This window comes from Apteryx mantelli, chromosome 2 (assembly GCF_036417845.1).
Source record: "Apteryx mantelli isolate bAptMan1 chromosome 2, bAptMan1.hap1, whole genome shotgun sequence".
NCBI lineage: Eukaryota > Metazoa > Chordata > Aves > Apterygiformes > Apterygidae > Apteryx > Apteryx mantelli.
In genome coordinates this window covers 144,390,063-144,404,944 of record NC_089979.1, presented here as the reverse complement: position 1 = coordinate 144,404,944, position 14,882 = coordinate 144,390,063, and the positions used below count along the sequence as shown (strand labels likewise).

General features: G+C 36.8%; 1 protein-coding gene across 6 annotated transcripts in view; it reads left to right on the top strand.

The window, feature by feature from the left end:
- The window catches only part of CDK14 (cyclin dependent kinase 14), a 338,379-nt gene that overhangs the window by 238,054 nt on the left and 85,443 nt on the right, over positions 1 to 14,882 (top strand). For all 6 annotated transcript variants that reach the window (XM_067291723.1, XM_013941578.2, XM_013941575.2 and 3 more), the window contains one exon: positions 5,289 to 5,337. In XM_067291723.1, the coding sequence (XP_067147824.1) occupies positions 5,289 to 5,337 (49 nt within the window). The remainder of the gene's footprint in view (positions 1 to 5,288; positions 5,338 to 14,882) is intronic.

The following is a 14,882-nucleotide window of genomic DNA, read 5'->3' as shown; positions in this document are numbered from 1 at the left end:
AAATCATGATTTTTTTCTTTGTGATCAATGAGATGAACTGATTTTCCTTCCCAAAGCACAAGTCATAAACTGGTACAGGGAGAGGAGGAGAACAAGCAGCAAGGGAGTGCAGGGCTGTGGAAATCTGTTTTGGACCAGCTTGAGGTGATGGGCAGTAGTGTCATCATAAACTAAGGTGTCAGTGTGTTTTTCAAGAGTAGGTAGGAGAGAGAGGGTTATGGGCCCATCAGTCTGACACTGATCTATGTAACAGAAAGGTTGATCCAAGTCTTGGGTAATTGAAAACTGAAGGAAGGTTAAATCATTTTAATGAAGTTTTATGCAAAAATACGTATCCTAAAACTAATTTCATATCTTATATTTGTGATTACAGATTTGGCTGTTAAGGGAATGGATGCAAAAGGCTTAGACTTCTAAGTATCTGTGCAAACTGTTCTGATTAAAATGTGAAGTTAGAATGGTGCAAAATTACACTTGCACAGGTAATAATTAAAATGTTTAATTCAGAGACTTCAAAATGTATTTGAATTTGTGTCTTTCTGGTGGTTTCTCACAGGGATTTGATTCTTACACCTATGCTACTTAATATTTTAACATTATTTTTAACATTGCTGTTCTTGTTGGTAAAATTTGAATATGGCCCAAAAATCAGAAGAATGCTTAATGATGGAGAGCAGAGGTCACTTATACAGAGCAGCTGCCATTATTTTGCTGTCGGTCACAGTCACATATGTGTAGCTTTATATTTGATTGTATTCAATTCATCTAGTGATAAAGAACAGAGGGCATCCATATAGACAGATGAGAGTAGTTCACTAGGAAAAGTAACTCCGAAGAAACCTTGGGGGTATGATTGTGAGACTGAATTCCAGTTCTCATGTTAATTGGGCACAAGCAAGAGATTCTCAGATAAAAGTTGGGAGGTTAAGTTACCTCTTCATTTGCCTGTGTTGTGACTATTATATTGGTGTTCATAAGTATGTTATAGTGTGCCTTCACAATTCAGGCCATAAAACGGGAGGGGGTATAGAGAAGGATCATGATGGAGAATTTGTTGTAGCTTCTCTGTAGTTTTGGCAGCTCTAAAATCAAGATTAGCTGTTTTTGTTACTCTGTTTTCTGTTCTCTAAGAGTTCCCTGAATAAGAATTAATTCAGGGAAGTGCTAAGAGCCAGGATGTACATGAAGCTGGGCTTAACAACAGCAATAGTTCTGTCTAGTTTTCAGTCTGTGAATGTTAGCAAGCTTCTGGTTGGAGGTGTGACCAAAAATTTGCATGGAAAAGTGAGAGCTGTATTTTATTGATAAGTGGTTCCTTTGCTTATACAGAGTTTAAAGAGAGGAGTTTCTAATCTTCTTGGAGTAGAGGGGAAAAAGTTGTTATAAATGGTTAGAAGTGAGGCCTGTAGTCATGCAGCATATGAATGGAGCTTGAAATTAAGGATCCAGGGCTAGAATTTGTCTTTCTGTAGACAGAGAGTTTTGCCCTTCCTGTGCTTTCCCCCTCTCCCCTACCTGATATATATGTTGAATATTATTTATAAAGAGGTTTAGAGCAGAGCAATAGATAAAGAGAGAAGATTAATTTGAGAAGTTTGTTCATTTTGCTTGTGCATGTCCCTTATAACAGCATTTACATAGTGATTCCAGTGCACCCCTTTGTTGTAAGAACTCACCTGGCAGAGCAATAGTTTTCTAATTCCTTGCGGAACAGAAATAGATCCTTGGACATTAGGGCTTGAAGCCTGATTTGGCCAAGTAATTGACTCAGTGTTTCCCCCCACGGTGGAAATAGATTAAATTGATTAGAGTGAGCCTCTGACAGTCCAATCAAGAAAATATGTTGTATACGATCCTTCTCACCTGGTGTAGGTTGACGTAGCTCTGCTGAAATCAGTGTAGCTATGCCAGTTTGAACCAGCTCAGTATCTGACCAAACGTATTGTAGAATGACAGGTGAAATCAAGATCTGTCTTTCTACAGATCCAGGTTAGCTTTTCAGCAATGCCTTCAGTCAGTTCAGTTCTCTTTCCACTGAGCACTTCTCTGCCCCAGAAGAGACTAACATACAAGTCTGCACTTCATTAGCTGAACTCCCATGTGTATCTCAGCCTTGTTGTTAACAGCGCTGTCTAGCTGCACATTGTTTTACAGTCCTTTGTCATGAAAGAATGAACAGTCTTACAGTTACACTATTTACTTATAGAGTATAGAAAGTCTTTATTTTCTTCCATTCTTTATGGTTCAGTATTTTTAGCTGCTTGTATAGACATCTTTAATCCATATTTATAAACTTAAATTCAAGGGTGAGCTCAGATCCTGCTGAGGCCAGTGCAAGTTCGATATTGACCTTACTGGAGCTCAGATTTTTCCTCATGAGAGCAGTAGCTGAACAGAAACAATTTGAATTGTAGTGTTCCTCTCTCTTGTATGTTTGGTCCATATTTCCAATGCCAATATGATGCTTGAGCTACTTATTAAAGAATATGTGAATTCTTGTACTGTTATATCTTAAAATCTATTCACAGGCACCAACTCCTGTGCCATATTACTGGTACTGAGCTATGGTTGCATGTAATAATGATCCTGACTACTTTGCCCACTTGATTTAAAGGTCTGTCTCTGTGCATTGTCACATTTGTAGTAGAGCTATTACATGCAATGTGTAATAGGGATTAAAAGGAGTTGGTGTTTCCTGTAGCTTTAATCTGGATGCCTCAGATGTAATAATTTATTCTGTTGTAAAGTGCATACAGCAAATTGTACTGGAATCTCTTCACTTGCTAGTCTCTGTAAGAATGTGCACAGCAATTTATTTGTTTCCCACTTGAATTCTTATTTTGTCCACCTATTGTAGTATCAAGACTAACCAGAAACTGAAAAAAAAATACCTCAATGGTTTAAATTTATTATCCTTTTTATAGTTCCATGAGCTACCAAGGGATAACTGACTCTAACAAAATTCAGGACAATATCAGTAGTGTGGTATTTAATCTGAATGCTCTTCAAGTTCATTCCAAGTAATTTGGTAGCATTTTTAAATGAGTAATATCTGAAAGTGGTTTCAGTGTTTTAAGAAATGTGTACAGAATTGGCAATAAAAATATTCTGTTTTGGGAACTATGTGGACCAATATAGTATTAGCATATATATACTAATATATATAGCTATATACATGCTAATATGTGTAGCAATATAGTATGGAAGTATATGGAGCAATATGTTTTCTGTTAGTAAAAGCCTTCAACTGTTTATGACTGTATATGTATATACACAATGTATAATTTATTTTTTTCCCAGATCTCAGTCCAAACAACAAGATACATAACACTGACAGAAATCTAGACATAAATGGTTCATATAAATTTAACCTACAATTTTAGTTTGTTGAGCACTGTGTAACGATAGCAAATTGTTAAGAGGCTGAGAGTTGTCTCTTTTCTTAATTTAATTCTTCATTCTTAATTCATCTTGCAGTGGAAATAACAACATGGGAAAGTTGGATAGGTACAATTTTAATGGTAATCTACAATAGTCAAACAGTTTCTAAGTGCAGAAACTTTTTTGTTGGTAATACAAAAACTAAAAATAAAAGCCTTCTTAACTTCTGTTTCTTATGTTCAATATATATTTAAAAGGCTTTACTGATGTGACTAAGTAGTTAGTGTTTAGGGATTTTTCTGAGAAAATTATTTGAGTAAATTTAGATACAATGTTGCAAAAGTGATATTTATAATTTATATCAGTGCTAAAATTAGTTATAGTGATGTAGCTTCCAGTTTCCAGTATGCTTGTCATATTGATATTTATCTAGAAGGGATTGATTTCATTGCTTTGATTGTGTCAGTATGGTTAAAGCAGCAAAACTTCCAAATGTGAAGTGGCCCTCAGACAGAGTTTACAGGGATACCAGTTACCAAAAACTTTTGATAGTGAAGTCGGTGAAAGCTGACATTTTTGCATACATCTTTTCATTTAAAAAATAAAAAAGAAAGAAAATAGGTACAATAAACAAATGACACACACTGATGCTTGTATTTTTGAATGTTGCATAGTTTTTAATGTACGTTGTTGCATCTTCAGAACTTACTATGTTAATATAAGCCCAGTATACAAATACAGGAATTTGACCAAAAAACAGTTTGTTGTTGTTTTGCACAGTAAGATGCATATATGTAAAATACTGTTGTAAATGTATAGTTAAATTAACTATTAAATTAAATTAAATTAAATTGAAAATGTTTTTGAGGTTTTATGGAATATTTTCTAAATACAGAATTTCTTCAGAGCAATTAATGCCACCACACTAGGGCAGTTGGCCAGGGAAAGTACCAGTCTGCGTGATAGGATTTCAGTGATGAGGCTTCATGGAAAATGCTTGCATGTTCTCCAGGCAAACAGCATTTGTTTCTTCCTGACATGTACTCAGCTACTCTTTAAAGGACTAACAGAGTGCCGGCTCTTCACTTCTGCATTAGTTTTCATAGCATCTTCCCCTCCTACTCTAGAGCAAGCATCTTCTTGATACTGGGAGGGAAAATACTTATATCTGAACTTAAGAACTTAATGTTTGAGTAAATAAGCTGTCATTGTATTTCTTACCTCTGTTGATTATTTGTATGCATTCTTTAGAAAATGAATTCTTATGTGGCCACACCGTTTTGGTTGCCCCTGCGTGTCGAACTGACCCACGCTTTCTCTTACACTTTCTGAGAAACATGGAATCATAATGGAGAGGTCCCAGAGAGTTGTATTTGTGAAGAAAGAGTCAATTTTAGATTTCAGGTGTTCTCCCTCTCCCTCCCCCTCCCTCCCCCTCCCTCCCCCTCCCTCCCCCCTCCCTCCCCCTCCCCCTCCCCCCTCCCTCCCCCTCCCCCTCCCTCCCCCTCCCTCCCCCTCCCCCTCCCCCTCCCCCCCTCCCCTCCCTCTCCCTCCCCCTCTCTCTCCCTCCCCCCCTCTCTCCCTCCCCCCCTCTCTCCCTCCCCCCCTCTCTCTCTCTTCTTCCTAGCAGGCAAAAATACTTCAAAAGTAGTTGTAAAACTTAATTTCCATTTCTGGTGATGCCAAAGTAAATGAGTTTCATGTTGTGATGTCTCTTTTTTTACAAGTTTTGTTTGTTTTGTTTGTGTTCATATAGCAATTGTTCTTATGCTTTTTTCTTTCCCTGTCTCCCAACTTGAGCTGCAGTAGTTATAAGAAGTGGTGAAAACTGGCAGTAGATGAGCTTATTTGAATAAATTCCTGTTTTTAGAATAAATAATTGAATGTCCCTCTCCTTTTTTTTGCAGAACGGTTTACACAGTACAGCCCTAAAAACCTTAGACAAGCATGGAATAAGTAAGTCTTTTTTTTAATTAGTCTTTTGACTCTTCAAGTATGTAATTCATGCCAAGCTAAAGTTATCGTTGTTAACTTAAAATGGATTTATCCTCTTTAACTACAGTACAAATGTGGAATTATTGAAGTATTATTCTTTCCTGTTTCTATCAATTTTGAATGTTTTTTGAATTGCCAGTCTTCTGTAAATAGGGAGGAACTGTCTAGTATAATATTTTCTTGGATATGCCAATTGCCAAGTTTCCTGAACTCATTGAAAGATGTTGTATTGTTGCTTTGAATCTTGTTTTCTCTGTCCCGCTTCAATGGCTAAGAGACTTTTTAAATAATCTGTTTCTAATCAGTTCTGAGACTTGTTTCCAAATAATCATCCCCTATTGCAAGGATAATCTGCTCATTGCTGTGAGCTAATGACCATACTGTTACATATTTTAATTATCTTGGCCAAAAATGTCAATATGAATTCACCTTATTTTTTCCTTTTAATGTTTCCTTATTTTTGTCTCATCTACATCTAACAGACACCAATAGAAAATGTATGCTCTCAAAATGCAGAAAGGTTGCCTATTAAGTCAGGAATGCCTAACCAACCATCTGTGTGAAGTCTACTAGAAGATTTCCCACTGCGCAAAGAGTTTATGTAGACAGAACAGTTGGGCAGCACTGTATTGAGTGATTAACATCTTTTATATTTTGAAGAAAGCATACACAGTTTGAGTTGTATGAACGAGATAACAGCTATTTCCACGAATTGTATTTTCTTGCCAGAAAAATTATTAGAATTTTTCCCCAGCCTCTTTGACCGAAATTATTTGCGACAGGGCTGAGCCTTTGCTGTACCAGTATTGCTGTTTCCTTCTGATACTCATTCCCAGTTTCATTGTTGGTGCCAATTGGCTGTCTTGTTGGTAGTTTACCAGGGAGGTAAGGGCAAACCCACCAGGAGACTGAAGCATCTTCTCCTGGTTTACCACTGAAACCGAAGATACAAAATGTTTTGGTAAAGGAGCTTCCTTGTTACAGGGGAAAAAACAGTTGCTGGTAGAGGTGGAGTCAGAATTCTTCTCCAACATCATCATTTATTAGCAATGGAGTGTGTGTACAGCTTCACAAATCATAGCACAGTTGTTTCTCCAACATGTGATTAGGTTTATACTCATTTTGCAGTACTATTATTCCTTCTCCTTCTGCTCCTTCCTACCCGAATTTAGTCCCACATTCTGGACTGAAACACATAGCTATTTTTAGTTTACAACAGTCCTGTTTGAAATTGTGCTTAACTGAGAAAGGAGAAATCTCCACTAATGTAACAGGACACAGTTAAAATTAAGTGTTATTTGTTGGACGTGATACCATCGAATGTTCGTCCTTTGAGTCAGAACCTGTGCTCCCTCAGTGCTGGCTGTCTCACATGACCCTGCAGCTCACTCTGCATTACTCCTGGGTCCTCCGCTCCTAGGAGTAACCTGCAGTAAGACACTTAAAGCTGGCAGAGATGAAGCCAATGTATTCACAAAGGTTAAGTTTCAGCTACCTAAGTTAATCTTTCTACAGTTCATGGAAAGATTCTTGGCAAGTCCAGTTCAGACTGCGAAGCTCATTTGGTGGCTCTCTTGGAAGAGACAATATCCTATTTACTACAGAGGGAGCAGTAGGGAGATTAGCCTCACCTCAGTTACAGTTAGCTTTTGTGAATACTTCACACAGAGTTGCCAGTTCTTTTGATCGTTATAGGTGTCTTGTAGTGTTCGACTCTTATCTCAGAGTCTTGCTTCTTGGAATAATGTAATTCTATGAAAGTCATAGCTTTCACTTAAAACTAAGTTGCTAGAATTATGTATTTCCTGTCCTTTAACAACAAATGAACTTGCAAGTTCATCTTTTCCTTGAAAGTAGTTAATGAAATCCAAAAGCTTGGAAGAAGTAATTATATTACAACATAGGCAATTAGATTTGGATTGGGAAAGAGGGAACAAGGAAACTAATATTGATGTGAATGTTTTCGCTTGGGGGCACATGTATGTGTGAGTAATGTGCATAGATACTGGCACACTATTTCATCCGTCCTGTAGGCTTGGACTGGCTGTTTTTCCATATTTTAACAGCAATTAGTCCTGTACCTAGCAGTACCTGCTATGTTTGAGTAAGCAGCAATAACAAATCTTAATTTAGAAAGTTGCTCTCTCATATTTTTTTAAAAGAACATTGTGTGAAATTTCTGTTTTCTTAAAATACAAAAAAAGAACAAAAAGAAGTTTGCTTAAAACAAGCCTCCATCTCTGAGACTTCATAATTGACACAGGTTATGATCACCTCACAGGCTGATTCAAATAAGACCAGAGCCTTTTCATTTCTAAGAAACCTCTTCAAAAATATTTATACATTTTCAATGCTCTGTGCATAAAAGATTTGCAATTTTTCAGCATAAATGAAGGGATTGAAAGACTGAAAGTAATGACAATGCATAGAGTTCAGCACTTCATACGTGCAGTTCTACTATAATAGGGAATTTTGAACACCCCAAAATTATGTATCATTTACATTCAAAATGTAAAGGATTCTCTGTTTTTCTAGTGTAAGTCTTTATCTGTACACTGTATTAGAGCACTGTTGCTTGCACAGCTGCAGTTAAGGATGTATAAACATTTCTGTTATAGACATTGTATTCCCAAGGTTTTATAATTCAGCTATAAAATTTAACAAAAAAAAACCCTTCATAGGCAGACTGATTCATCCTAGAAATTTTCTTTCTTTATTAATGTTTTGAGAAGCAACAATCTCTAATCTTAAAAATTCCTTATCAAAATCCTGATCTAACTTGCTGAAGACTTCTGGGTTTTGTATGACACAAAAATGCTTTACATCGGTGCTTAACTTCCAGTTTGGTGGGTATATTTACTAATTTCAGTGGTGTCACTTCCTGCCATTAAAGCTAGGGATGGACATCAGTCTTTGCAACACAGGAAAGTCTTTTAGATAATCTCTGCTGCAATCTCTATACACTATTAAGTATGTGTTTTTATAAGTATATTCTAAAGCATATACCAGGATGTTTTTTAAAAGTATGTAACTATATCTTTAAAAATTATTTTAGTTTGAGAGAGAAGATTATCTAAATGTTGACTTATAATTGATGCAACTACATTAATTTCTGCACTCCCAAGATGCACTAGAGATTTCTGCCCAGTGCTTGGCGATGCCGACCAGGACCATGGCACTCCGTAATTCCTCTTCCGCTTACCTCCTGGCCTTACAGACACAGAGACATGCACTAGCATCTCCACTGAACAGTTCCTACAGCCCCTATTCATAATAGTATGCCAGTGCTGAATACATTTATCTCTGTAGTACTTCTCTGAGGTGAAGTCCTGTTATCACATTTTATAGATGGGGAATTGAAGTACAAAGGCATTAAGTAATTTGTCACATGGAAACTGCCACAGAAACTGTATGACAGAGCAAGAAATTGAACTTGGTGCTCCCAAATCAGAAGATAACACCTTTAATTTTCTAAACACGATGAAGCTTTCTCCCTTTACTGTTCCGTCTTTCAGAACTAGGCACAGTCCAGCCCCTTATCTTGTTTGTATACACATTTTGAGGCCCTGACATGGAAGAGTGAGAATATAGGTTCAGAAGAATCTTCAAAGAGGCTTACCTCAAAATATGCACGATTATAATTCAATTTATGTAAGGATAGGTTACTGGAAGGAAGGATAATAGCCTTACAAATTCTACAAAACCAGCAGACTTAAGGCAGAAGGAACAGAGGCCAAAAACAAGAAAAAAAATCACAGATGATAGACTGGGGAAAAAAAATAATTGCACCTAACTAACCCCAGCTTCCACGAGGTATGAATTTTAAAGACAGAGCCAGACAGTAGAAGAATGATGTGTCCAAGCTAGTGGTTCTTTGATTACCAGTCTAACTGAAAATCAGCTGAAAGTATGGAATGTAATATATATTAAATTATAAACTTGAAACAGTGGAAAACCATGTCGATGACAGCAGTGTCCATGAAACCCAGCAGGCTCATTATATCTAAAATTCTTAAAATAGAATGGGTCAATATTTGAGGCTACTTTTGGGAAGCGTTTGAGGGAAATAAATGTAACTAGCTAAAGTAGTGAATTAAGTTCCTTGGCGACTTTAAGACTCAGTTTCTTCACTGGTTGACAAAAGATCATAAAGAGAATACTTGTAAGATGTGATTTATACATTTTCCATAAAATTTCAGGAAACAACTTGCACTGACATTTGCTTCTATCTGTTTTGAAGCTTCACCTACACTGCACAAGCAACTGTATTGGGAATTATGATTATAACATACTAGTCAGAAAAGAATTAAGATGTGGTAGTCTGATCTTCCTATACAGATCACAGTGAAATAAATTTTTATATTTTTTTCTGAACTTTTCTGCTCAGTTCTGTCTGTACAATAAAAAACGAGAGCGGCTTTGCCTTCAGAATGCAATGCAAACTCTTCCAGTTTCTAAAAGCTTCTCCACAATAATAAACCCTTACAGAAGAATGACAAAAGAGAACTAATTATCCCTGTGTATATTTAGCAGGATATAAAAAGCTTTTTCAGATCCTTCTATCATAATGAGTAGCATTGTGAGAAATTAGGCTGAAAAGAAAACAAGATTTGTTGATTGAAACAAATTTTACTCTGCATAAATAGAACTACCATTTTGTAACTCCCCAACACGGTACAACTTATTTTATAAATAAGACTTACTCTCGAAGGTAGTCTCACTGCTGGGGATTTCTTCCTCTGCCAGGATGGCCTCTATACTCAAGACCTTCCTCCCTGAGGAGACAGTGCTCACAAGTAGCTTTCCAGGACAGACCTGCGTATTTTGAAGCCATTATTCTGTGAAAACTGCCTGAAGGTGGCAAAGCAAGTGACCAGAGACAGTTCCATTTGCTTTGAGCCTGCTTTTCGTTTCAAGCATGGCAAAGATTATGAAATAGTTAACAGCTGAGACTCTGAGGGCTTTTTATTTTTTAAGTAAATCTCTGCCTTAGTGGGGTTTTCACTGAAGCCAAAAGTTATCTTCTCATTGTCATTTTTATGTCCCCCTCTTCAACCAGCAGTGTTCCTGATAATGCAGTCTGTAGTGCCGCTGCAAAGGTATTCAAGCTCTCAAGCCCAGTAGGAACAAAAAAGTACAGTGCTGTGGCTGGTAAAACCTCTCTCTTTCAGTATCTCCTGATGGATCAGACTAGGCAATGATGATTGAAAATCGTATCTGTGCGAAGGGTGGAGAGTGTTTTGATCGAGGGTGGATGACACACCTACGACTGCGTGCAGCCTGGGAGGGCCTGCAGCTGTGCTGGGGCAGGCGCCTCACTGGCGATCAAGACTCATTGTGAGCTGTGGGGCGAGAAAGGGAAACCAGCCCCCAAATGAAAAGACTTTATAAAGATATTTTTGATTTAGAGGCATATAAATCTGTTTCTGTCTCCTGAGGGACTCCTTGCTTTATGTGATACTGCTGTACTGTAAAAAACCCTTATTTTCTCACTTCCTGTTTTATTTCATTTGTTTCCCATAAACACTCCTCTAGCAGTCATGCTTTTTTTTGCCTGAGTGACCTTAAGAAGCACATCATGACAAAATCCGTTAATGTGCAATAGAAACCAAAAATCATTTGTCAAATAGTAGATTATTACACTGCTGTATTTTATGAAAAAAATAAATTCTGCAGTGTTTGATACCGCTCAGGTTGGCCCTTTACCTGCGGTAGCTGGAGGCTGCTACCCCGCACTGGTTGGCAGGAGCGGCTCCGGCTGGGATGCAGAGCCAGCAGTGAGATGCTGCCAGCGCTAGGAGGAGCGCTTCAGTTGGCACAGCAGTCACTTCTCTATTTTAGAGACTGTCAATAGAGGGACAGCATTTTTGTTATAAAGATTTTTATGACACTGCTTTGGTATTTATTTCACTACTTAATGCTGTTCATTAAGTTAATTTCAGGGTGCTGGAAGCTGCTTGTTTACACTTAAATGCCTTTTTTGTGTCTACTGCTATAAATTATGCCCACTTAATACCATTTTATATGATTCTGGCATCATAAAGGGGCTCAACTGCAAAGGAAAGTTGACCTATTAAGTTCTCAGGCCAGTGTAGGGGTGTTTAGTGCTACGGTTGAAATGCACTATATGTTTTCTCAGCGTTGTAGTAATGATTTATATTATACTGATTGAAACCAATGATTGAAAAAGAAATTTGGAGTTTCTCTATTTTTTCTTTTGCCAAGGTTGAGTAATCTTTATGCTTAAGCGCTTTCATTCTAATTGTAAATTACTCAAATGTTGTAACTTTTATAAGTTGAGGGGGAAATTATTCCTCTGCCTAACAGACCTCACTGATAGAATAGTTATCCTGACATTCAATCTCAATTTATTTTTGCTTTATCCTTAATTCCCCCTTTTTTGTGCTGTTTATAGACTTTAGGTATTGTGTTACATCTTCTTGACCAACTTAAAAATATTAATAAACCTCTTAAACTGGACCGCTATATTTAGAAAACAACAGTGACAAAAAAACCTTGTCCTCTCTGTGTACTAACTCTATGTTGTTTCATTAGTAAAATTATATTGTTACCCTTTGCCCTTGCCATTGTGATGATTGTGGAAACACAGCCCCAAATCACATAAGCATTCTTTGCTGTCATATGCAAGATCTAATTCCTTTCCTGGCATTGGACTAGAGTTTGTTGGCCTAGTATCTCTGAACCTATCTGCATTTTGGGTTATTTTTCCCTGGCAATATTTGTTGATAGTTCTCCATCCTGTTCGTAGATTTTCTGCCCACAGATCTCACATCTGTAAGTCCCTTTATACTAATTTTTTGTTCTTGTCGGAGTTTTCAACATTTAGTTTCATTTGAGAACTGAATCAGCATGCAGTGTATCCCTTAGTCCAGTTCATTAATAAAGATGTTAAATAAAACTGTGACTAACACTAATCCCTCTGGCACACAGCTGGACACTTCCCCTCCAACTCAGTACATTGCCACTTATCATTACTCTTTGCTTATGATCTGTCAGCCAGTTTTCAATCTATGCGGTAGTGTATCATATCCCAGCTCTTCTGAGTTTATTTATAGAGTAACATTTTGAGAGAAACTGTGTCAAATATTCTCTATTGTCGTTTTGTTCCACCAATGATTAAGTCAATTTTTTAAAATAATCTATTAATCTGATGTCTTGTTCATTAGTCATCTATTCTTTTGCTTGCAGTTTTAAGTCTTAGAATTTACAAAACCATTTAGAAAGCCATCCTAAAACTAATTTTGCTTCTATATTGTCTATATTTTGCTTCTGTATTGTGCATCTATATTGTCAATGTCCAGCAAAATATTTGCCAAGATTGTTCTCTTTCTTATTTGAAAAACGAGAATGGAAGTGTGAACATACTGACAGGCTGAGCATGAATATTTTTTTCTTTCAAAAGTCTAGTCAAATACTTCAGAACACAGTGCAAAATTAGCCAATATTACTATAGCTTATCTACAGTAAAAGACCTTTAGAGAGAAATGAGGAAAGATAACTAATTGTTCTTGTGTAGATTTCAGAAAATGACTTTTCAAAGGTGCTTTGCATTTCTTTGCTATGCTTACTAATTCCTTAAGAATTCCTTAAGATATTGAGACGTATATCAGACAGACATGTTTATTTGGTGTTTCCAGGTATGATTTTTCCAGTGTATGTTCTTTATTAACATTTTTGAATATTTACTGGTCAACTCTTTTCAGACGTTCCAGTTTGTCTCTTTTGCTTATGCATTTCTACATGCCAATGTTTTATTAATTTCTCAAAATTATGTTTCTGGTAGTCTGTTACTCATGTGTTGCCATAGTGTGTGTGTTCCTTTCTTGGTTTGAAGCCTAATAATTTGTGATCAGAGACACCAAGCATTATTATATTTTCACATTCTTAATTCTACCCTGTTGCTAGAATTCTGTACATTTGGCCTCTGTGCTGAAACCTCTCTTTTTCAGATAATGACATTATTGACAAAACTCAGGCCTTCACATGTGTTTTAAAAACATTTGTCTGAGTAATTGAAGACATACTTTGACTGAAGGGAATGATGTAGGTGAAGGAGGCCTTACTGCTGGGTATCTCATAATTTGTGTGTGGCCATTAAAGCCAAGACTTTTCCAAAATGAGTGCCAAAAAGATAGACACCTTAAGGGTTGGGCTGGCATTCAAAAGCACTCAGTGCTAAGCAACTGCCATTGGCTTAAGTGGCTTCACGTTTATATTTTCCACTGCTCATTATCATGTATCATGTATAATTTTTCTCTAGCTCACCAGTTTCTTTGATTCTCATCTTATGGCCTAAGAAATGGTTATCATTTGGGGAGATGTTGCAGACAGCCAATAGTCGTAGTAATATCAATAATGTTGCTAAGTTTTGTCACCTCTGCAAATGCTTTAAAGCTGATCTCAAAACCCATGCAGTTTGGCTCTGCTGCCAGCCAAAGATTCACAATCAGTAGTTAGGGATTCTGTGGTGGTATAAATATCAAAAAGTATCTTCACCTTAGAAAAATATTTATTACTAACTTTTATGATGATCTGAGGTGGGTTTTTCAACTTTCCATCACCATCCTGTGTGCACTAGGATGGTATCATAGTTATTCAGATGTTACCATTCATCTCTGTTAATTGCCCTTTTCAAAAGCTCATTTAACCTATATAGTGCAGAAACTCTTGTGACCATATCCCAAAAACCATTGCAATTTTGACAAGAAAATCTTAAAATACATCTTTCACATGGCTTCCTTGCCTTTATTTCTAGCTGCAGCATGTGCTATACCTGCTTTCAGATTTCTGACTTCTATTCTGCTACACAGGGCAGAGAAACAAGAATTCTTGCTTTTTCGTTGTGCTCTTCTGCATTAATGATACAGAAGCACATGGCATTGTAGGAGACGAATGCAAAACAGGGATTTGTTTCAAAAATTGAAACTATTTGCTAGTCAAACAGTTTTCATAATGAAATTTAGTAATGTCCTCTGATAACTTATTCTAGAATGTTTGATGATATTTGAGAAATTATGAAAGATGCTGACTGCAGGCAGATCATCATGTATATGTGTTCAGTGTCTGCTTGACCTGATTGTCAAAACGGGAAGGTATGAAATAATCATCCCTGTTGATGCATTAAAATGGAGAAGGGTTAGATTATGTATCTTCAGCAAACACTGTGAATAAAGAGCCTTGATGTAGCACTGGTGCACCTGTCATTGCTGGAGGGCAAAGAGGCAAGTGATTCCAAAGGGAACTGACCTTTTTCTTTTAGGCGTTGAGTCAATCCCATATCCTAAGGCACACATTCTGCGTTAAAATTATTATAACTCTCCTGGTAGTAGTCTGAACAACAGACTCCGAAGATCTGTGGAAAAAAAAAACACCATAAAATGACTGTGATGGTCATTTGTGTGTGTATTATTGCTTTTAAAGATGTTACTAAAACAGTTAAGTTGTTCTTTGATTACGATAAATTTAACTGAAGTTTAAATAAAATT